The 22,133-nt window shown below is 50.4% G+C and overlaps 9 protein-coding genes across 9 annotated transcripts; 6 read left to right on the plus strand and 3 right to left on the minus strand.

The window, feature by feature from the left end:
- Positions 1-64: 64 nt before the first annotated feature.
- Positions 65-945, plus strand: N7539_007323 (glycosyltransferase family protein; the record flags this gene model as incomplete). Its single annotated transcript, XM_056936924.1, has 2 exons — positions 65-148; positions 223-945. 2 exons carry the CDS (start codon positions 65-67, stop codon positions 943-945), a joined length of 807 nt encoding a protein of 268 aa, XP_056787723.1.
- Positions 946-1,386: 441 nt separating this feature from the next.
- On the minus strand, positions 1,387-2,757 carry N7539_007324 (methionyl-tRNA formyltransferase; the record flags this gene model as incomplete). Its single annotated transcript, XM_056936925.1, has 4 exons — positions 1,387-2,128; positions 2,185-2,312; positions 2,365-2,435; positions 2,499-2,757. The coding sequence occupies 4 exons, from the start codon at positions 2,755-2,757 to the stop codon at positions 1,387-1,389; spliced, it is 1,200 nt and encodes a 399-aa protein (XP_056787724.1).
- A 207-nt stretch (positions 2,758-2,964) lies between these two features.
- Positions 2,965-5,631, plus strand: N7539_007325 (uncharacterized protein; the record flags this gene model as incomplete). The annotated part of the gene is made up of 4 exons (XM_056936926.1): positions 2,965-3,233; positions 3,290-3,395; positions 3,439-4,719; positions 4,777-5,631. 4 exons carry the CDS (start codon positions 2,965-2,967, stop codon positions 5,629-5,631), a joined length of 2,511 nt encoding a protein of 836 aa, XP_056787725.1.
- Positions 5,632-6,694: 1,063 nt separating this feature from the next.
- Positions 6,695-7,720, minus strand: rho1 (Rho family GTPase RHO1; the record flags this gene model as incomplete). Its single annotated transcript, XM_056936927.1, has 5 exons — positions 6,695-6,856; positions 6,938-7,072; positions 7,166-7,363; positions 7,541-7,568; positions 7,653-7,720. 5 exons carry the CDS (start codon positions 7,718-7,720, stop codon positions 6,695-6,697), a joined length of 591 nt encoding a protein of 196 aa, XP_056787726.1.
- A 4,010-nt stretch (positions 7,721-11,730) lies between these two features.
- On the plus strand, positions 11,731-12,905 carry N7539_007327 (Homoserine dehydrogenase; the record flags this gene model as incomplete). The annotated part of the gene is made up of 2 exons (XM_056936928.1): positions 11,731-11,779; positions 11,854-12,905. 2 exons carry the CDS (start codon positions 11,731-11,733, stop codon positions 12,903-12,905), a joined length of 1,101 nt encoding a protein of 366 aa, XP_056787727.1.
- Positions 12,906-13,078: 173 nt separating this feature from the next.
- On the minus strand, positions 13,079-13,957 carry N7539_007328 (bZIP transcription factor; the record flags this gene model as incomplete). Its single annotated transcript, XM_056936929.1, has 1 exon — positions 13,079-13,957. One exon carries the CDS (start codon positions 13,955-13,957, stop codon positions 13,079-13,081), a length of 879 nt encoding a protein of 292 aa, XP_056787728.1.
- Positions 13,958-16,072: 2,115 nt separating this feature from the next.
- N7539_007329 (fungal specific transcription factor domain-containing protein) lies at positions 16,073-17,212 on the plus strand (the record flags this gene model as incomplete). The annotated part of the gene is made up of 1 exon (XM_056936930.1): positions 16,073-17,212. The coding sequence occupies one exon, from the start codon at positions 16,073-16,075 to the stop codon at positions 17,210-17,212; it is 1,140 nt and encodes a 379-aa protein (XP_056787729.1).
- Positions 17,213-17,859: 647 nt separating this feature from the next.
- On the plus strand, positions 17,860-19,027 carry N7539_007330 (mitochondrial 54S ribosomal protein uL24m; the record flags this gene model as incomplete). Its single annotated transcript, XM_056936931.1, has 2 exons — positions 17,860-18,276; positions 18,365-19,027. 2 exons carry the CDS (start codon positions 17,860-17,862, stop codon positions 19,025-19,027), a joined length of 1,080 nt encoding a protein of 359 aa, XP_056787730.1.
- A 387-nt stretch (positions 19,028-19,414) lies between these two features.
- On the plus strand, positions 19,415-21,107 carry rtt106 (putative negative regulator of DNA transposition (Rtt106); the record flags this gene model as incomplete). Its single annotated transcript, XM_056936932.1, has 4 exons — positions 19,415-19,517; positions 19,632-19,976; positions 20,078-20,434; positions 20,512-21,107. 4 exons carry the CDS (start codon positions 19,415-19,417, stop codon positions 21,105-21,107), a joined length of 1,401 nt encoding a protein of 466 aa, XP_056787731.1.
- Positions 21,108-22,133: the final 1,026 nt, after the last annotated feature.

Genomic DNA, 22,133 nt, shown 5'->3' on the forward strand with positions numbered 1-22,133 from the left:
AGCCAGAGCCACATCTGTTTCCTGCGAATATTCTTTTACCAGAGATCCTACCTCGGATGACGTCATGCCTCTCACGCTAGAGGCCATTGGGGCCCTCTTGGTGACTACCTTTTGCTATGGAGCTGCGGTTGGCTGTCTCTTCTTCACTGTGAGTCCCAACGAAGCGTACTAGCGTAGGAGATTGATATACAACCTAACAAGGACTGACGATTATCACTGAAGCTCGTCATCGTTTCTTTGATGATCTCTCAGACCTCGGAGCTACCCAAGGCTCGCAGAAGGGGCTCCCCAGTACATCTCCTTGTTGTGCTTGGCAGTGGTGGACACACTGCCGAAATGATAGCCATTCTCGAGAGGCACTTCAACTTCTCGGTCTACACTTACCGCACCTACGTAGTGAGCTCTGGGGATGCGCTCAGTGCACAAAAGGCGGTAGACTTCGAGGCTTTCATGGCTGGAAAGAACAGCTCGCCGAAGGAAAACCACGATTACACCGTTGTCACAATTCCACGTGCGAGGCGAGTACACCAATCGTATCTGACCGCACCATTCTCGACGCTTCAATGCTTTTGGGCTTGCCTGTTGGTGCTTCTTGGGCGTCACCCGGAACAGCATCCATTGCCTGCAGAGTACAAATCCTCGCTCCCAGATATCATCCTTGCAAACGGTCCAGCAGTGGCCGTTTGTATGATGCTTGCAGCAAAAAGTCTCCGGTTCCTCATTTTTTGTTTCAAGTGGACTCGAACGCAGGATCCTGACAGCGAGATTCTCAAACTTCGCACAGTCTACATTGAGTCCTGGGCTCGCGTGAGAAGACTGAGCATGTCTGGACGCATATTGCTTCCAGTTGCCGATAGGTTTTTGGTTCAATGGGCTCCTTTGGCCGGACTGAGGGCGTGGTGGGGTATGAGGCCCACCATCTTTTGCGGCTGGGTCGTCATTTGACACGCTTGATTACGCTTCCTAGTAGTATGGTCATGGATATCAAAATTTCGAGTGGTTTCTCTAATGGCGGACCCGTTCGCGAAGTTGAGGGCTTCGAGTCTAATATCCGGCGGTCCAGGTCCTGTCATTCCTGCCTAGAAGTGAAGAATGCGTAATCATAGCCTTACAACGTAAGCCTTGAACAGCTCAACGGGAAAGGTGGAAGTTTTCTTCGCAGATGTGGATGCACCGAAAAGTTCAATGAGGTCATTCCCAATCTTGTTGACGGGTATCTAGATTGTGCATCACGAGAATGATGAACGGTATGCATTCGACAAGCGGCGTTGAGAACAACGTGCTGCCTCCGGTACGACCAGGCCTAGCCGGTCCGGGGCTATGGACTTGAGCAGGTCGAGATTCCATAGCCAATGGCCATGATGTTCAACTGTGCCAGTTGCCCTCTCATACCAAGGGGTTGCGAAACGGGGTGAACTCGAACCCTTCAGACGTAATCGAGCGGTTCCCGAACATGCGAGCCTTGACCGCGGCACGAAGGCCTTCTGCAACAGGTTCCCCTTCTACCTTCAGACTTTTGATCAAAAGCGCTTTGCCGTCTTTAGTGAACACAAAGAGGGACCTGCTTTTTCTGGGTTCAACAGGGCACGTGGCATTGGCAAACGGCAGCCCCGGTACGATGGCGAAGATCTCTGAGCCTTTCGGAGGTTCGACTTGCTCAACATCGGTCAGGATGACTCGCTTCTGCTGGTATACAACAGGCTCCTCTGCGGACTTGCTCGCCACTAATGCCCTACTCCATAGATTCCCGAGAACGCGATTGCGTCGGTTAAGATCAACGGACGTCCAGCCCTCCCAATTGATATGGCGATCTTCGGGCTGAATCTTGGCTGCATGGATAAAACTCCGGGTCTCACTTTCCTTGGCCCATCCAGCATCCTTAACTGGAGGCACGAAGAGACCTTGCTGTATACCGTCGAAGAGCAGCTGTGCACCTTTGGCTGAGACTAAGCTCGTCAACTCAGGCACAGTACAAGTGTCAGAATTGGGTATATCAAAGCCAGGGTCCGGTGTTTGAGCTAGAATTGTGCCGTGATCAAAGCTTTTATGATCTAGCGTCTGAAGTGTTACACCGGTCTTGGTTCTTCCGGCCAAGAGTGTGTGATGTATGGGTGCGGGACCACGGAAGCTGTTAAGTGGTTGTCAGTATTTTCGCTTTGAACTCCAAAAGTCGGGCATGCTTACTCCGGAAGCAATGATGGATGCACGTTCAAGCCTCCGTATTTGGAGGCATTGAGGAGTCGCGGAGGGACAAAAAGTCCAAATGACACCGCAATGATGAGATTGATCGGGCCGTACGGTGTCTCTGGAGGCTGGTCAACGGGTCAGCAGCAGGACCCCTTGAACGTGAATCGTCGTATTTACCGTCCACCCTCTGAATGTGTCAATCTCATGGATTGGAAGGGAAAGCGCAGAAGCGGCCTCCTTGATCGGCACTGTAGCAGGCTGTCATTAGTGCTGGGTGTCTGCATTTGTACAAAAGGTGCCACAGGACGGACTTTCGCGAATCTTCTTCAGCCCCCTTCCCACTCGCTTTCCCGGCCGACAGACAACATCTATGGACGATATTTGCGTAGGATATTTCAGTTTGTACTCATGAAGCGCTTTGAGGGAAGCAATACTGAAATCGTCGGAGCCGCAAAAAAGGATACGGAGCGGGTCGAACGAGCGCGTCGCATAGCACCGGCTATTCAACCATCGACTTCCTGAGAAGGTCCTACAGAGCCCCAAGCTCTGACTCCGGCTAACGATGCGCATTCTCGAGCAATTCAGGTCTGTCAGTGGCTATCAGATCCGCTGAGAAGGAGACCGCTTCCGCCCGTCACGGCTGGCTGATCTGATATCAGCACACGACCCACCCCTTTGATCGATAGGGTGGGCTGCACGTGACGTCAACGATATCGAGCTATTGCTCCCATCCCAGTCACCTCGTACCCCACGGCCGCTCGCGATCGACGAAAGAGTATGGTGGTCGCTCGTGAGGCGATGCCAAGAGCAGATGAAGGAGCCGTGGTGCCCGCGCATCTATCTTACCTGGCTATATACAATCCTACCTTGGGCACCACCGACGAGACATTGGAGGAGCAGATTGTGTTCTACACCTCGGTATCGAGTGACTACCGACATTCCCACGATGTAACCGTTGAAAGACAAGATAGTCACTTGCCTGAGAATGATAAAAATGAAATGCTACGCCAGATCGGTCTGGCGCAGGGGATGGTGAGCTTTGCCAAGTATGAAAATGTTCCTCCCCGCTGCTGGCGACCTGCGCTCATACTCATTCTTCCAGTAACTTTTCATCTGGCAAACCCTTAGAATGCATCGAGACCGACAGGGCGCGTACTATCGTCTTAGAACTGGAGAAGGACTGGTGGATCGTCGCTGTCAGTTTCACTGTACGCTCCAAGCTCATTCTGATTGTCACTCACCGTGCCGCAGTCAATATGCCTCACTCGGTTACCGGCCCGTCCAAACCAAGCTTCGTCTAGCTCCGATGCCGACGTTCCTTCGTTTCAATATTCAGCCAAAGAAATGGGGCCTCCCCAATTTCTCATTCAACAGCTCCGTCGCGCACATTCTATTTTCTTGTTGCTGCATGATTTCTCAATGGCCGAGCTCTACAATCGCCTCGAGAAGTCCAGCTTCAAGCTCTTCTTAGAACAATTCTGGCAGAAGTTCACATGGAACTGGGAGCTCTTGCTGGCAGGAAACCCAATAGTTGACATGTACAATGGCATCAAACTCGCTGCCGGTGGCGAGCTAGGTATAGGAGTCGGTGAGGAAGAATGGGGCAGCGGAGAGAGAGAAGTACTCGAAGACTTTGTGAGCAGGACAGAGGGACTGGTGGATGTGCTGGTCTCAAGATTTGGAGATCCACCTCACCATACTGATGAACCGCGGCTGATCGCTCACAATACTACTGGTGATACCTGGCTCGGCTCAGATAAAGCTCCGAGACCTTCAGACGGTGTCATCTTCTCTGGTATCGGCGCTATAGACCGTCATTCACTTGCTCGAGTTTCTCACTGGATGGAATGGGTCTACCGATATGGCGACACGGCATACGGGATAGGGCGAGATCCTGCATCAACACGCCAAAGGCGCCCACGGAAAAACAAGGCACGCCCCTCGAAGCAGCATGTAACGCCAGAAAGAACAGGGTCGCCCGGCATACCGCCACCCCTCATCATGGCCTTACCGCAGCCCATTCCAGAAATTGACAAGGGCAATGACTCCGAGAGAGCGAAGACCACCTTGACCTGTGACGACCAGGAAACTGCGGAGCAAACATCTGCAACAGACACGGTCATTAAGTACCTCACATTAGGGTATGGATCCGCGTGGAGCTTTTCCAAGAAACCTGACAATCTATCATCGGCTGGCCCGCACTTTCCGGACACATCTTTCTCAAATCCCAATGAGACTGCCAATGGCAAGACCAGGCAGAATGAGTCGCAGGGTAATGCTAGTTCCTTGCAAGGCTCACAAACGCCACCGTCCGAACAGATTTCAAGTAAGACAAAGCCCACGACCTGGGGTCGTTTTGTACTCGGGCCTCGCGATGATCTGGATGACCTGGATGGTATTGATGAAGGGAGCCCTGAGCCTGCCGCAGAGCGTCAAAAGTCTACTAGTCGAATTATCCATCGATCGGTGCATATCCGCTTGGGGCATCTAAGTGACGGAGTATCGAAGACGCTGCAAGCGGTGATATACGTGGTTCGTCTGTCTATTACGATTTTGGCTAGGATTGTTTCGTTCACTAACACTTCCCAGCATCAACCATTCATGTTTACTTTCTTCTTTGAACCGGACACGCCGGCTTTAATGTCACCTTCACTCTATTCCAGCATTCATCATCAACTGGGCCCTCTCCAGAAATCTCTCAATTCATCGACATCGCCTGCAAGCGCTGCCTCGCGCTTCTCTTCCCTCGAGACTGGTGCCAGGCCGTCTAATGAGTCATCGGCACCTGACCAACCTGTCTGCGAGATCATATACGACTCATCAAATCTTACGATCCGCTCCTCGATTCCCAATATCCCTGATTCTGGCGACCTGGAGGCTTTACCACAGACTTCTGCGGCGCTGAGGTCTCCATCTTCGTCTCCGTCAGCATCGCCTTCCAGAGTACCTACCCTACCGTCCCTATCTCGCCTCGAAAGCTTGGCGATTCATGAGCGACTTCTCACCACGTACATTGAGACACGCTCCAGGTCACAGGAGCTTGAGCGGACTTACAAAGTGAACCGAGGATGGTGGATTGTCTGGATGCGTATGCCTCACAGAAAGAATGATTTTGACCGGTCGAACCAAATTTCAACCGCATCCTCATCCACCACGCCACCGGACCCAACCAACGACTCTCCCCTTCCACACTTGACATCAGCGTATTCTGAAAGTCATCCAGAGCCTCATGAGGCTTTCGTCATCCGCAAAGCAAGTGATCATGTGTCGTCGCCAGGCCATGCGCGAATGAGCAGCGGTGCAAGATTCTTCCGAGACCTCGGTGGCGTCTCGTCGTCCAAATTGACAGCGTCGAGAGCTGAGAGCAAGCCTTCGAATTTGGTAGAGGGGTTGGGCATGGATGCACGCCGTTACATCGAAGGCTTGATGTCCTTGAATCGATGAATACCGTAGTCCTCTTGAGAGGGAACATCGTGTTGAGGTTTCCGTCTACCTTGGCACAGTACATGTACAGTCATCCCTCCTTTCAGGGTACGTAATACACAGATCAAACGAAACATCAATGACCAGCTATAATACCAGCTCGAGTGGCACGGGGCCGTCACTCATTCTTGATGCTTTAGTATGTAAAGATTCAATGCGACACAATTTCCCCCCATGTGAGCCCCGGCACGGAGGTGTACTGCCATCGATAGCTGCCACTGTCCCAAAATCAGGTGACCATCTTAAACCTTTGGAGTTTGGACGGCTTCAAATTACATGCAGTCGAAGCTCGACAGCCTCACGAGGCCTGGTTACACAAGGACGTTCCGGCTTACTCCTGTCATGTAGGTATGGATGAAGCAAAGGAGAGAATACGTCCAGAAGACCACCGAACATCTGTTGCTCGTACACACTCGGCAGCCAGAGTGTTCCAACTTTAGGACTGCCCACGTCTACTGTGCATTATGCTACAAATCCAGCGCTTTTTTGTACCGAAAAGCCGAAATCAAAATTTATACTGCCACAAGCGTCGGATTGGGCACGATATCATTGCGATCCGAAATTCTCGAAGACGGACTAATAGGAAAATAGAGGGTAAATAGACTGCGGGACGGGCAAGGATATGATAGGACAACGGGAAAAGGGGAAAAAAGCCCAAAGGGTTATGATAGAGACAACGCCTCCCCAGACAAATTCTGTAAAATCAAAGGCAGAAAAAAGAGGTAACACAACAAGTCTGCGACCAACGACGGAACGTTCTGCAGGGATGGGAATTGCGAGTTTGGAGAAGACACAAAAAGCAGGGAAACCAACAACACAGAGAGTTCCATGGCCCCTTCGGCCCGGAGTCGACGCTATCCACTATGGTCACATACGGATTGCAGAAGCCATGCGATCCCCCGAACCTCCCTGCTCAATCTTCAGAGGAAGATGATATGGGACCATTCAGGTTGACCTCGAAACCCAAACTCTGAGTTGATTTGTTTCATTCAAGCCCCAGAGCATCGAAAGCGGCAGGGATGGTTTACAGAATCGAGCAACCTTTGCTCTTCTTGGTCTTGGTCTTACCGACCTTGAGTAGAGCGGCACGGGTAGCGGCCTCAAAGACCTCACGAACACCCTCGTTGGTACGGGCGGAGCATTCAAGGTACTTGTAAGCACCGATCTTCTTGCGGACCTCCTCACCCTGTACATCGAAGGGTCAGACTCATACACTCTTAATCCAGACAAACATGGTATTTGGACAAGAAAGTTGGCAATGACATACCTGTTCGGCGGTGACGGGGCTCTGAGAAGTCTTGTGGAGCTCCTCAATGGTCTTCGGGTCATGGCGCAAATCCTTTTTGCAGCCGACCAGGATGATGGGGAGACCTTGGCAGAAGTGGAGGACCTCGGAAATCCACTGTAATCTTGAGTGAGTCTTTCGTCACCGTAGACAAGCAAAGCCTTCGAAGAAAGGCCACTTCAAAACGGCAAATAGAGGATGCAAACTAACCTTCTCCTGAACGTTATCGAGGGAATCGGGCGAGTCGACAGCGAAGCAGATCAGGATGACATGCGAGTCGGGGTATGACAAGGGACGGAGACGGTCATAATCTTCTTGACCGGCCGTATCCCAGAGAGCGAGTTCAACGTGCTTGCCATCAACCTCGACATCGGCGACGTAGTTCTCGAAAACAGTGGGAACATAGACCTAAGGCGACGACAGTCAGCATCAGCGGATGCCGGGTGAACACAAGCATGCTCGTCATTCACTTAGACAGAGGCTCATTGGCCCCTTGCCACGACAACAAAGGTTGTAGACGAGCGATAGGAGGATGCAGGACGATATTCTGGTCCGAGGAAATCGAAGCCTAGGAGGAGGGCTCACCTCAGGGAAAGTACCCTTGGAGAAGACACTGGAGGTTGGTCAGAAATTCGTTCGTAAGGAGCTCAAAAGGGCATGGAAGTCAAATTGCTTGTCTCCATGTGGGAGAACCTACATCAGCAGACAGGTCTTACCGCAAGCACCATCGCCAACGATGACGAGCTTGCGACGAATCTCAGCCATCTGGACACGAGGCAAAGAGAGGTTAGCCGAGATATGAAAGTAGGTTCCAAAAACGAGTAGTGGAGTGAGCTGAGATGGGGTAATATTGTGAAGGGCAGACCAGCACGCAAGGACTGGATAGGAGCGCGGGGAGGGGGTTGCAATGGAGGACCGGACGTTTTGTCAGGAGGTTTGGAGAAAGGGTCAAGTTCAGGTTGCTGGGGGGAGTGAGAGAGGGGAGGGAGAAAGGGTCTGGCGTACTATGATGGGAAGGGGCGCGGCGGCGTGCGTGCGTTCAAGAAGCAAGTAACAGAAGCAAGGTCAGCTAGTGCAAAAATGCAACAGCTAGAAGTATGAAGAGTGGAAGCTGGGGTCTTTTGATGGAGAATGAAAGAGAATCTCTGATGGTCTGGAGGAGGCAGAGGAGAGACAGAGGCCAGACGATCTGGGCGGTGGCAGTAAGGGCGGTACTTCGTGGTAATCGATGGTACTTTCCGCTGCCGGGAGCCTAAGGAAGGACGTTCAAAGTGCGGGCTGTATTGATGAAACATGGGTGACAGCCTGACAGGATAGAAGACAGAGGAGAAGGTATTTGTACTTTCAAATTACGCTACCAATTTTTCCTTCTGACTAAATATACGTACACTTACACAGTATATCTACAATTATTGCACTCATACCATGATTGATACGTAGGCGGGGATGGCCGGCCAACTGTGGTCATGCTGAAGTGAGGTGACACGGGTAGGTAGGAGGCCTCCTTGTCCTCGATCGAACTATTTGTTTTGGTATTGCGGTTCTCGCAAGTTGCCCGTCAGCGATTCTTGATCTGACGTATTACTGTCGATTGTTGATGCGTAACTTCCAGCATGCGCCACGCCTCAGTTCATTCACAGTGTATGGTCATTTTATTACATACCGTTGAGCTAATCACGGATACGGTACCTCCTGGCACGAAATGAGGAGATTGCTTGAATGCTTGGTCATACAACCATACAACCAGTCGCTGGCCTCTGCGGGTTTGATTCGCTATTTATGAAGCACATGCAGCTGTGAAAGTCTGGCGGAGATTGCCCAGCGCACTGAGTAGGCCGCGCTCTAGTCCTCGATTTCGTTATCCAGGTAAAGAGTGTAAGTCTTATTCTGAGATGGGAAATAGCATCGGTGGATACGGCTAGTGGTTACACTGGAAACTGAAAGTACTTATATGTAGGTATAGTAGTCTCATACTTACAGAGTACATAGCTGTTATAAAATACAGTACAATACAGTACGGTTCTTGTGGCTGAGCAAGCCTGTATTCTGGAGGAGTCGTCACTGGCAGTGCACCTGGGTCCACATCGATTCGCATTAGCAAAGTCTTATTATCATAGCCACGGTAGTTCGTAAGAAGACTATCAATTTGAAGGACGAGCTTGAGCACCGAAAGACCCTGAGTACATACTTCATATTTACTGTTAGTGTCGGGCTCTGGAGATAAAGCGAGCGCTCTAAATACAAGACCTTGGCATTAACTGTGACCTCGAGTGATGGACCATCTCTCTGACTCAGGTACATTTTCAACTGTCTCTTTTAATGAGGTCTCTTAACCAACAGGTCAACCGAAGTGTTGTAACAACAGCAACTTGTGAGCTCGAGCCCATTCGCAAAAGCCACATCGAGCCTGCTACTCAAAATGTCTTATAATTCTCAGGCTACCAGGCCATGTCGCGATATCATGACATGCAAGCCAATCTCACGTCTTACCCACTGTGATCTGCCACATGAGACAATCATGAGACGGAGAGTGTGACCCTTTCAATTTTGTGAACAGGCCGGTGCCCAGCGCTCGAGGCACCCTTTGGGACCTACATTACTTAGCACATACTACATAGTGCATAACTACATATTAAAATACACCATCACAGTAGTACCTATATTCTATTGACCTTCCACCCAGGTACAATATGAACGTTCAGGCGTACATTGATGAGACCCGGCATCATTGTAATGACAGTCACTTAGAAGAAGAGCGGTAGAGCTAGGTGAGACCCCATGGCCGACTCTATAGATGTATGATGCTCGCTGGAAGATATCCTTAACTTGAACTGGCTCGTTTTCCGTAAAACTGATTCCATCAGCCAACTCGCAGACTCTCACATTTTTCAATCATCGAAGTACTGCCGTAGGGAGCACGGTGTAAAGCAGCAACCTAAATTTGAGAGACAGTCAGGTGTCTGCCGATCGAAGATAAGGTGCGTGTACCCTCACGACAGCATTTTCGCAACTCTCACCGCATCGATATGGATATAATGAATAATGTGTACCTAACTACCTACATAATGAACCAGTAAAAGAGGGTTTGTATATATGCCTTAAGGGAGACTTCATGACGCAAAGATGTGATGCTAATCACGGTATGTTTCATATTAGGCTAGACCTCCTTTGAAATTCGACAATGATACTGTTAGTTCCAACTTTTCAAGTAGTTCCAGAACGTTGTTCACGATATTTTGACTATCCGTCTCCCGACGACCTCAGAAAGGGGTCAGCCTGAGCGCCTCAAAGCTCCACCCCGGAATGGACGTGCCGTACTATTGCAATTCTAGAATGGCACGTCTCCACCTAGTTCCTTTCAATCTTTCTTTCGTCCAATACTTTGTGCTAGCAGACCAATATCTTGATTTCTAGATCCACTTATAACGTGTACACTCAGAAGCTGAACAGTATACATTTCTTCTGCCTGCTCCCATCATGAAATTGGGAGGATCCAAAAATAAAGGGTATACGTCCAAGGTTTGTCTTCAGGAAAACTCGGCTCGCTGGAGAACTTTGGTCCTACTGCTCTAGCTTCTCGAGCTTAACGAGAGGGCTACGTTGCGTATTCCCCTTCTGGACCTCCAGCTCCACTGCCCGCTCGCTGATGAAATGGCTCAGAGAGGCGAGGTCGTTCAACCTTAGATTGTGGAAAGTCAGGGGATATTTCAAGGACACTTATTGCATATTTCCGCACCCTATTCTGTATGGTCGCATTATGTTCGAGTCATAATGATAGGGTTTGTCGCAAATGCACGAATAGAGTGAAGATCATACGATTTGGACTGAGATAGCGGAATCCACCTGCACCAATTTTGAAGGTGAGTCACCACCTAATACCTACCAGTTTGTACCTAGTTACTAGTGCACACTTCACATGGAATCGCACATAGTAGAGATGTCGGGCACGAGACACCACTAGACGTAGCTTTTTAAGTTGTTGTCCGAAAGCTCCAAAGAGATAGGTATTAAGAGAATGATCTTCTCTAAGAGGAGTAAGACCAGCTTGAATTGCCAAGGTAATAGGTCCCTGTTCGACAGCCCTAGTCCAATGAGCATACGGACTTTGAGCCTCTCTTCCACCAGCTGTTTGTTTCTTTCTCGACTAAAACTCAGCCATATCCTGTAGGCAGCTCAAGTTTGACTTCTGTAGCGTTCCATGTTTTGTTGATCTTCCCCTGACAATGAAGTCAAAGACTGGAATGATTGAAAACTTGAGACTTCCCACTCGACACAGACTACAGCAACTACTCCCAGGACAAAATCTTAGCTGGACTTGCAAGCCAACCTACAAGGGTCGTTGAGGCCATGTATTCTCACCTTCAATATAGCAAAAAAGGTAGATCCCCATAGGAAACGGCAGAGAAAGAGCCTCGAGGCTCATGAGGGCTAATCCACTTTGGGTTAGGTTGATGCCTGAGTCCTGCCAACTTTTGAGGCGTGGCACTTCGTCTCGCATGCTACGCTATCTGTTGGGGTAGGGCTGAGCTGGGCGCGTATGTCGAGGCTTCTCCTTGTCAACGGCAGAGTTGTTTCAGCCAAGGTGGAGGCCTAAGTGATTCAGCGGTCCACCATCGAGTCTTGGGCACTTATACATGCTTCTGTGCAGCTGTGCATCGAGAGGGTTTGCCAAGCGTTTGAGGTGTCCCTGTCACTGTTCGATTTGAGATCGGGTCAAGGCGTTGCCAATCATTTGAGACTATCCCACTTCGCTGTTGATCCGTGGTCGCGTCACGATGGAATCGACAAAGGCAGCAGGGAGTCAGGTATTTCTTGGGATCATAGGTACGCGAAAGACCATCTATGCTTCCTCTTTCGCCCTCTCTTGCTTGGAAAATGTCGCTCAATATATACCATAGGAGTCGGTGTTGTCGGGAACGCTTTTCTTGAGCAGCTTGAAAGATTACCATACCCACCGAAACTGATTCTGCTCGCCCGTTCCTCCAAGACCGTTTCCGCCCCAGCACCAGAATTCTCCCCATGTGTACCATTCGCAGTTTGGGATGAAGCCGTCAAGCTGCCACAGTTGGTTCATTCGAATGCACTACCACCAGCTGAGATAGCCGCCTTCTTGTCATCTGCGCCAGGGAAGGCGATTCTTGTCGACAACACATCGGATCTCACGCTGGCTCGAGCATATCCACTGTTTCTGGAGCGGGGTGTCTCGATAGTAACTCCAAACAAGAAAGGATTCTCAGAAGATATGGCTCTTTTCAATCAGATCTTCAGCTCTGCTGCACAGGGGAATGCAGCTGTCTACCACCAGTGTACAGTAGGCGGAACGCTCCCGGTGCTGTCGACGCTCAGGGATCTTGTGGCAACGGGTGATCAGATCACCCGCGTCGAAGGCGTTCTATCGGGGACTTTGTCTCTCCTGCTCGGTGACTTCATGCCGGGGAATGGCACATCAGAAGCGTCTTGGAGCTCCTTAGTTTCGCACGCCAAGGAGATCGGACATACGGAGCCAGACCCACGTGATGATCTCAATGGTCTTGATTTTGCACGAAAGCTTACCATCATCGCTCGGGTCATTGGAATGAATGTCAGCCGACATGATTCTTTCCCAGTGGAGTCTCTTGTGCCTGATGAGCTCTCGCGACTGCCTTCTTCATCGGCTGGGATTGCCAGGTTCATGGAGGAGCTACCTCGATATGATGGTGTGATGGAGGAGGCTAAAAGAGAGGCTAAAAAGCAAGGCAAAATCTTGCGCTATACCGGAAGTATTGATGTACTCAGCGGTGCTATCAAAGTGGGTCTTCAATTCGTCGAAGCTGGCAGTGCGATTGCGAATCTCAGAGGTAGCCAGATCGTGAACATCTATACCAAGCGGTACGGTGCCCATCCCTTAATCTTGCAGGGTGGGGGGGTGGTGGTGAAATTACAGCAATGGGAATACTGTCCGATCTCTTGAAAGCAATGGAGCTTCTGAAATAGCAGCCCTGCATTAAGATCATGGACGGAGACATACAGAGAGGCATGTGTACTTGAGAGACACTTCAACCGATTGTACATTCCCGGTGAAACTTCCGTGAAGAACGGCAAAGTAGACTATACATTATTCAATTGTGTTACTTCCCTTGAGCCTCATGTGCCTTTGCCTCTCCCAAGGAGTTCCCTCAATATCATTACTTCTCCTTCCCACTTGGCAGCTTTGACTCTTAAATCATCTCTTTCCTTTCGCATCTCTTCCAGTTTTGACTCGAGGTCGCTGACTTGATCTGCCCTCTTCTGTCGAAGTTTGCGAGCAGCAATTTTGTTTCGCCGCCGCTTCTCCTGGAGACGACCCTCATCGGAGTCTTGCGAAGAAGGCGAGTCACTTCTGACTAGTCTCGAATGCTGGGCTTGTGTCTGGCGTGTCAAATCTTGAGGATCATCGCGCGAAGCTAGCCCTGGTCCACTGTAATCGAAAGAGGGGACCTTTGTCTGGTAGCCCAGGGAATTCGAACCCGGTCTCGTTGACTGAGAAAAGGCCGAAGCGTCAAAGGATGACATCGATCCGTGGCTGATTGGCGAGTATGCACCGCTGATGGCAGAGGCGGCGCCATATACAGAAAAGTCGCCTTGGGAATACTCGGAGCCGGTCTCTGGCATGAATCCATTCGGTAGCAGGCTTGTGCCAAGGAAATGACCGTCGGGTGGGAACTGCTCGAGGCTGAATGCGATACTTTCTAGCCATGCCGAGTCCATAAGCAGTGTGTCCGATGAAAGATCCAGACCTGGACACATCATGGATGAAGCTTCTGTATTGTTGTCGCTCGTTCTATCAAAACGTGTAGACAGCATGTCATCAGCTGTGCTGGGTTGAACGGAATTACAAGCCTGCCGTGACACGAAAGCTGGAGTGTGAGACGGTGTGGTCATGGTATCTGATCTGATTTTTGGATGGCAGATTTGCTGACTGATACTGTCCTTCGCAGCAATCTGCCCTGAAGGAGGATCTTGGGGCTGAACATGTGAGTCCATGTGGTCGAGTAGTGAGAGATATATGACGGATGACAAGACGGTGGGGTGTATTCGAATGAAGGCTTCGCGCTTCAGCTTCGTCCTCTTTGCTGCTGACACAAGTTTCCCGCGCAAGTCTGGATAAGAAAGATTGAAGTGATTAGATTCAACGCGGGCGTCCGTCTATATACTCGGATGTGACTGAGGGCCCTAAGAACAAAAGATCTCGGCGATCGGCATTAGAGAATCACGGCCATCAACAATCCAATGGTGTTTGACCATTGTCTGTGATCCATGAACTCGAAGACTTTCCGTCGGGGTCAAATCCGAGACTAGCGTAAATATCTCCGGCGCTAATCAGAATGTCCGGCTCCCCTCCCACGGGTATCTTGGGGTGGAGCGGGTACATGTGCCGCTCGTGATCTTGTCGTGTCGAACTAAGTACTGTACCACATTACCACTATCTCTCCCTAGCGCACATACTTGACAGCCAAAATGACTGAGCAATAACCATTCCTCCTGTGTACAACGTTAGAATAATACTCATAAAACAAAATAAGTGGTACCGTAGTCTTGATCTCCAGCAGTAGCTGCTGCACAACGTTGTATGTTTAAGCAGCGGCCGGGTCAGCATCGCCCCTGTTCAATGGAGCCTGCGGATGAGGCTCGAGTCGTTGCACATACAAGCAAGCTGGAAGCTAACCCAAGGGGGCTAGAGCAGGCGGCAGGTTGAACTTGGCACAAGGAAGGACATTCGTACTGCGTGGCCCCTCAACGTACTACTGGACTGAGACTCTCTCACCCGGGGATGTGCAGCGGCCCAGAGATTTTGTCCGGTCGAGATGGAGTATACAGAGAACGAGGTGAATCAAAGCTCAACCGCGCATTCGGCTAAAAAGCGAAAGCCTCGAGCGAAATTATCTTGTGTTCGCTGCCGGCAGAAGAAGTCTGTACCCCACTTGACGCGACCATGCTTATCATCGCACTTGGACATGACTCAAGTATTGCAGTAGCCAGCAGGTTGTTATTCTTCACGTCATTCTGGCTACGGCGCACTTCATGTCATTCTGGCTATTGCGATCCCCTCCTCATCTAAGCTGGGAGGGACTCATAGCTAGGGCGCCATTTCTACTGCCAATTGACGAATAAGTAGCTTCGAAACTTGATCACTGACACCATGATTTAGACTCAAATGCAACCGTCAACAACCATGCGACAACTGTATCAAGCATCACAGAGCGTACGATTGCCTTTATTCAGGTCCACATACCTTGACACGAAATCAGTCACATGGACTTCGAGACCAGCTTCGCGCAATACAGAGTCGCGTTGAAGCACTCTATGCGATCAATGCCTCTCTACACCCGTCAGGCTCTGCCATTATCACTGGAAATGGGGCAGCTAGTCTAGACACAAAACCAGTACAGCCAGAACGCGCCGCTACACTGACAGGAAACATAACAGTGGACCAGAATGGAACGCAATATGCAGACTCTACACATTGGCAATCTATTCTGAATGAGGTACTTGATCCGCCCAATCCAAGGAGCCTCCCTTGCAAGATAAATAAATGGCCATACTGACTGGAACTTGGAGATTGCCGAAGTCAAAGAGTATCTTCAGGCAACAGAGGATGCCGATACCAGCACCGATGAGCCGCTTGATGATTCACTCATATTTCCGAACTCGGGCCCGCAGCTGCTTCTTGGCCACGCGTTCCCTGACACCAAGTCAGATCTGATTGCTGCTCTGCCTTCCCGGCAGTCCGCAGACCGTTTAGTGTCTCTATACCTGAATTCGAGAGAATCGACCCTGAGTAAGGCTCCTTCGCAGTGTCCTGCTTTCAGATGATTTGCAGCTGATCAGAAAGTTCTTATGCACATACCAACTTTCACTAGAGAGGTAAGTGAAGATTAACCATCGGTTGCCATTCAACAAGCTGAATGTCTTTACTCTATTAAGTATGCTCAGTTTTGGCATTCTCCAGAGGAGAAATCTTTTGGCTGGTTGGCGTACCTGTTTTGTATTCTCTCCGCAGGAGCGGGACTACAGCTTTTTTCAACTACCGGTCGATCCAACGGTGACCTGGCGGAGACATTTGCAGAATATCACAAAATCTCATCCCAGTGCCTCCAAATGTCCGGCTACACCTCACCAGGTCGATACACGATTGAGACCCTGACTCTCAATGTAGCGATGGAGATTTTGCGAAGTCCAGAAAACCACCGCAGCCCGTCTGTCCTCATAAGTCTCGCAACTCGGTTGGCCATTCAGGCTGGGTATCACAGGGATCCAAAGTACTACGCGAATATTTCAGTATTCGACGGAGAGATGCGTCGGCGGGTCTGGACTTACCTCTCTTTGCTGGACTATTATGTCTCAATCCAGGCGGGCCTACCCCCAACAATAATTCGAGATCAATGTGACATCGAGGAACCTCGAAATTTGACCGATGATGACTTGATTCCAACCGCTACTGTGTTGCCACCATCGAGACCTCTGAGTGAAAAGACTGCAGTTCTGTTTCCCATCATCCTCAAAAGAGTCTTGGTTGCGGATGCGGAGATTATCGGCAAGAATTGCTCTGGCAAAGGTTTACCTTATGATGAAGTTCTCCGCATGGATGGTCACCTCCAAGCAATCTCTGCTTCAATTCCTCCCCAGTTGAGGATAAGGTCTTTGGGTGAAGCAATTGCAGACAGTCCGAGTACAATCACAGAACGCTACAACATCGATCTGATATATCAGAAGAGCTTGTGTGACCTGCATCGCCGATACCTGGTTCAACACCGTCTCGATCCCGCCTACGAATATTCGCGCAAAGTTTGCATTGCTGCCGCAAAGGCAGTCCTTCAACATCAGTCAGACATCTTCGAAGCAGGTAGCGCAGGCGGCCAATTGAGTTTCGCCTCGTTTTTCTTCACCCCGATAGTCGCAGTTCATTTTCGCTCAGCTGCCATGCTCCTTTGTTTGGAAATCTCTTGCCAGTCACGGTTTGATCTTAAACAGCATTTATCTCCTGAGCAACGTCAGGCAATCTTGGATCAAAGGAAGGATCTGTCCAATGAGATCGAAAGAGCTCACAGTATCTGGGACCAGTTGCGACATCAGTCGAAGGAGGCGTCAAAGACCGCTGATGCTCTCCAAATCATGCTCACCGTGACGAATCACCACCTGCAGCATGGGGCGACGCCTCAGCAGACGCAGCAGCCCTCCTGGTCCCAAACCAGTATCAACAGAACAGACACTACCCAATCTTACAGTCAGTTAGCCTGAGGTTGTCCAGCTTACATATATTTTTCAGCATTCAGCTGACAAGTCCTCCTAGCCAATTCAGCGCCCTTTCTGCCAATGTCGGCGGGTTATCAACCACCTTCGACAGGTCTAAGCAGCGAACAAAGTCCATTAGACGTTGACTTGATGGATGCAACATTCTATTTCGGGCAAGACATAATCCCAAGCACCATGGAAACATCCTTGATGGGATCCCGCGGGCTTGTTGACTTTTACGAGAAATATTGGGATAACCTGATGATCCTGGGCGACGAGCAGTTTACTGTGGATCACGCGGTCGGTGAGAATGCAATATAGACAACAACTTTCCCTTGATGGCTCCTCAGACAGAAATGCCGGAACCTAGATCTCTGGAACCATTTTAGAATTGATCAAAGTTGCCAGAGACGCTTTTTGCCTTCAAAAACGATCGAAATTTGCGTTGGTGGTAGAATCGCTAAATGTTATGCTCAACTCCCCCTCCAAAAGCGCCGGGAATTTTGGTCCCGTAGCCAGCTTCGCTGGCCTCCGCGAGCAGGGGTCTCGGGTTTGGTCACGTGCCTTGACTTGCGGCCGCAATTTTCCGTCCGCACGGCAACATAATCACCAGAAGCAGCGTATCAGCCATTGCTGGCCCACCTCCACACAAAATGCAGAAGGTTATTCAAAGGGCGGCTTCGGCCAGGAAGCAGGCCCAGAAGAAGATGTTCCGGGCCAAGCGAAAAGAGGATGTGTCCAGCAAGAAGGACAACGCGCGGACGCGAAAGGAATACAACCAGGCCTTGAGTACCACATTGAAGGAGGCCCGGCAGGCTCGTTGGGAGGATTGGCAAAAGGGCGAACTCGCCCCCAAACGCGACAGCGGACTCGCAGCTACAACCTATGGAGCCCTCAACGCCTCGCTCATGCACCCTCCTCGCGTGCCGGGACACCTTCGCCGAAAGCACATCCTGTTCGCACCCGGAGATCGAGTGTGCGTGATTCGTGGTCGTGATAAGGGCAAGATTGAGGAAATTGCTCAAGTGAATGAGGAGAGCGAGACTGTACTGATCAAGAATGTTCATGAGGTATGTATGCGTCCTTTGCTCCTGCGGTTGCTCAGTTTCATGGGTTTGGCTCGGCTTCGGCGGACTAACGGGCTCTCTCTCACTCAAGGCCGACATCAATGTGCCCGAATGGGCAAAGGCCTCAATGGGCATCAAGAGCGACGTACTCGCCCAGAGCATGCCCGTGCCAATGGACGATGTTCGACTGGTTTTCGCCATGACCGACGGGAACACGACAAAGGATTACATTGTTCAACACGCCTATGCTGGAAGGCCCTACCTCGAGCGACCGACCTGGAGTAAGATGCCTCGATACACCCGATATGTTGCAGGTCTGAACATCGAAATTCCCTGGCCTACTGAGGAGGAGCCCCAATTCGAGGACGGAGCTTTCGACACAACACGAATGGAAGTCGAAGAAAGCACCTGGGTTCCCTCATTGGACAACCCTCCCTTCCCTTCCACCATCATTGATGAACTGCGAAACAAATACTCTCGCTTCCGAACACGTCACGACGAAGAATACGTGCGAGAGAAGGTGTTGGACGAATACCGCCAAGAGTTCCTTGCTAGCCAGGCACTCTTGACCCCCGCAGGTCAACTGAAGAAATGGAAGGTGGAGCAAAACATCCAAGCCAGAAAGGCACGGACGGATGAGAATGGCAACATGATCTTGGATTCGGAGACGGCCAACTTCATTGAACGCTTTATGAGCCAGAGCGCGGCCCCCAAGCCCAACAAGAAGACAGGCAAGGCCAAAGTGACTGCCTAGATACCATTGACAGGGCATGGGCAAGGCTGTTGATTATTATTTCTTACTCGTTTCAAGATAGCGATTTGTATAAACACTGTATTCTAGTCCGGTATTTGGGAGCGAATGCGACCAGGTTCATTCTTCCCTCCAGCTGTCTGAAAGAGATGCCTAATTCGATTTCAATAACGATGTAATGGTCTGTTTGAGCGACGGTGGCGAAATATCGGGTCTATCAAACTTCTAGTCAAGCGGGCCGCCAGGGGAGGGTGGCTCCGCCGCTGGGGCCATACCATCATTATTATTCTCTACCTCATCTTTGATTTCCTCTCTCTTCCCGTGACAGAGGCTCACTTTGCACTGCTTCACTTTCATTTCAGCAGTTGCAAACCGGCAAATCTATCCATCATGGCTTTTGCTGCAATCAATTCAGCGGTCATGCACATCCCCGCGATTGAGGAGGCTTTTGCGACTGAGCCTTCCTTGAAGAAACGAGTTTATGATGCGATCGGTACGTCCGCAAAACATCTGGTCTACTGATTCTCATTATCGGCGACCTTGATGATCTCATTCATTTGATGAAAGATGTCCAGACCTAATATTTGCTTTGTATCAATATCTGCAGGATCTACACCACAGCATACACCTCTCTTCGAGGATCTTGCTCGTCATACATCCGCCCTGCTGGCCAGGACTGTGAAAACCACGTCGCTTCCGCTAGTGCCGCCGCCCAGCGAAGGCCCAGTAGTGAAGAAACGGAAAATACAAAATGGACTGGCAGAGGAACTGGCGCAGGCGCCAGTCAATGTCAAGGATGATGTGCCCATTCAATTCTATGTGCAGGATGTCTCATTCGCTATCCCTCAGCGGAAAAAACTCACGCTCGAGGTGACTGCTGGATACAGTTACCTGCGCGCGAGGAATCAAACCACCAAAGAGGTTGAATTCGGAGTGCCAATGAATCGCATTCGTAAGTGTCATGAATCTGACTTGTGTCTCTCGAGTGCATTGGTCTACGAATGGGCGGGGTTTATCAGATGAAATGCTAATGCTTACTGTCGCCTAATCTAGGTCATGCCCTTTGTCTCCCTGTTCCCGAGAAAACGCAGAAGCAATTCAACTTTTGCATCGTTCCTGAATTTGCCGATGGCGTCACTCCGCCGCCTGAAGGCATGACTGCCTTTGAACCGATGGTCTTTATGATCCCTGATGGGCCGGCCAAGGCAGCATTCGATGGATCCGGGCAACAAGTGGGAAACGAGGCCGGCGATTCTGGCGAAGCTCTGCTTCGGAAGATTCTGAACCAGAATCTGACTACCACTAGTGTGGTACGGCCTGACGAGAGGCAGTTTGTCAGCGCGATGTCCGAAGCACACCGCAAAAATGAGAAAGCCTATCATGTGAAGGCATTCCGGGGCAGCAAAGAAGGTATGTATACTGTGATCTTCGTGCCAGCGTCGCAATTCCCGGGTGTCCCGCGACCATTGAGCTCATGAATCGTCCAGGCTACCTGTTCCTCCTTTCCACTGGCATTCTCTTCGCATTCAAGAAGCCGCTCCTATTCTTCTCCTTCGACACCATTGATTCCGTCTCCTACACATCCGTTCTTCAACGAACATTCAACTTGAATATACTCGCGCGCCCCAATGGTGGTAGTGGCGACGCTGAAGGGGAGACGCAAGAATTCGAATTCTCCATGATCGACCAGGCGGATTTCGATGGAATCGATGCCTACATCAAGCGACATGGCCTCCAAGATGCCAGTCTTGCTGAGGCTCGGCGCGCGAAGAAGTACAACGTCAATGGCGGCAACAAGGGCGAGGATGGCGCTCCTGGTGCTGGAGATGCGGGCGAAGAGGAGAGTGAGCTGCAGAAGGCTCAGCAAGAAATGGAGGATCTTGAGGACGAGGATGAAGAGGACTATGATCCCGGCAGTGATGATGGCAGTGATGGCAGTGGTTCCAGCAGCGAAGAAGATTCCGAAGACGATGACGACGAAGGAGTTGATGAGAACGACGAGGCGGGCAGTGACGGGGAGAGGGATTTGGTGAAACATGAACTCGGAAGCGAAACCGAGGACGTTGGTCATGAGAAGCAGTGAATCTGATCGGATGTGCCGACCGACTCTGTACTGCAAAGCGACATCTCTTCCACTGCAAGCAATGCCTGTTACCTAAGAGCGACTGTCTAGACAGGCTACCAGTATCGCAGTGAAATTGCAAGAATTGCACGCGAGGAACAAAACATCTTTCTTTCTAGCCCTTTAACTCCCAGGAAGATGGAGTTGCCGCCTTCTTCCAAGGTCATAAGATGATCATACAAACGCTACAAGCGCAAGCATTCCCAAGGGCGTGGTGTAGACAGATATCTGGGCCCAGTCGCCGTTCATCAAAGTAAATAGGTCTGTGTGACCTGCTAATATGGTTGTTGCGTCAGTCAATGAGACTCTGGATTCGTTATGCGTTGCACCCGCGTGGTGAGGGTCTTCGAACGGTTGCGACTGTTGATCTTCGGATCTCGAACCGTTCTAGACTGAGTGACTGTGGGTCACAGGGTCTTCATTCCGAAAAGCCGATCCACGGCTTCCAAGGCACGCGAGGAATTCCTTGACTGCATCATCATCATCATCGTCAACGAGGGTTCAGGTGGACGTCTCTTGGGTCCTAGTATCCACATGTGTGTCTTCGGGCTTAGCCTTATAGTTTGCATTTCTCATCGGAGAACAGAGACCTTTTCGGACAAGGCGTCTCATTATTGATGATTTTGAATAATTCCTACTTCTATCTATTGCAAGATTGTTTTCCAGCGAACGATTGCTTACATCACGGGATGGAGTACATCCAGAGCCTCTCGCCATTTCGAGGTATAGTAGCAAAAACTCCATCAGAGACACTACTAGCCTAACTCGTCTTCAATGCCAACGGTCGCTAAGGCGGCATCACCCGAGAACCGATAGATGATGGAGCCCTGCAATGAGATCAAGGTACAGGTTGAAGCTATGAAATCGGGGCATTCACGAAACTCCGCAGGGCATTGCATTGGCGTCTTATGGTCTGAAAAGATATCCCAAGCACCTCAAGTACCATGGACATGTCTAGCCGTAGCCGGGGCAGCGCAGTGGCTGCAG

Source organism: Penicillium diatomitis, assembly GCF_028827545.1.
Source record: "Penicillium diatomitis strain IBT 30728 chromosome Unknown utg000010l_segment0_segment0, whole genome shotgun sequence".
Taxonomy (NCBI): Eukaryota; Fungi; Ascomycota; class Eurotiomycetes; order Eurotiales; family Aspergillaceae; genus Penicillium; species Penicillium diatomitis.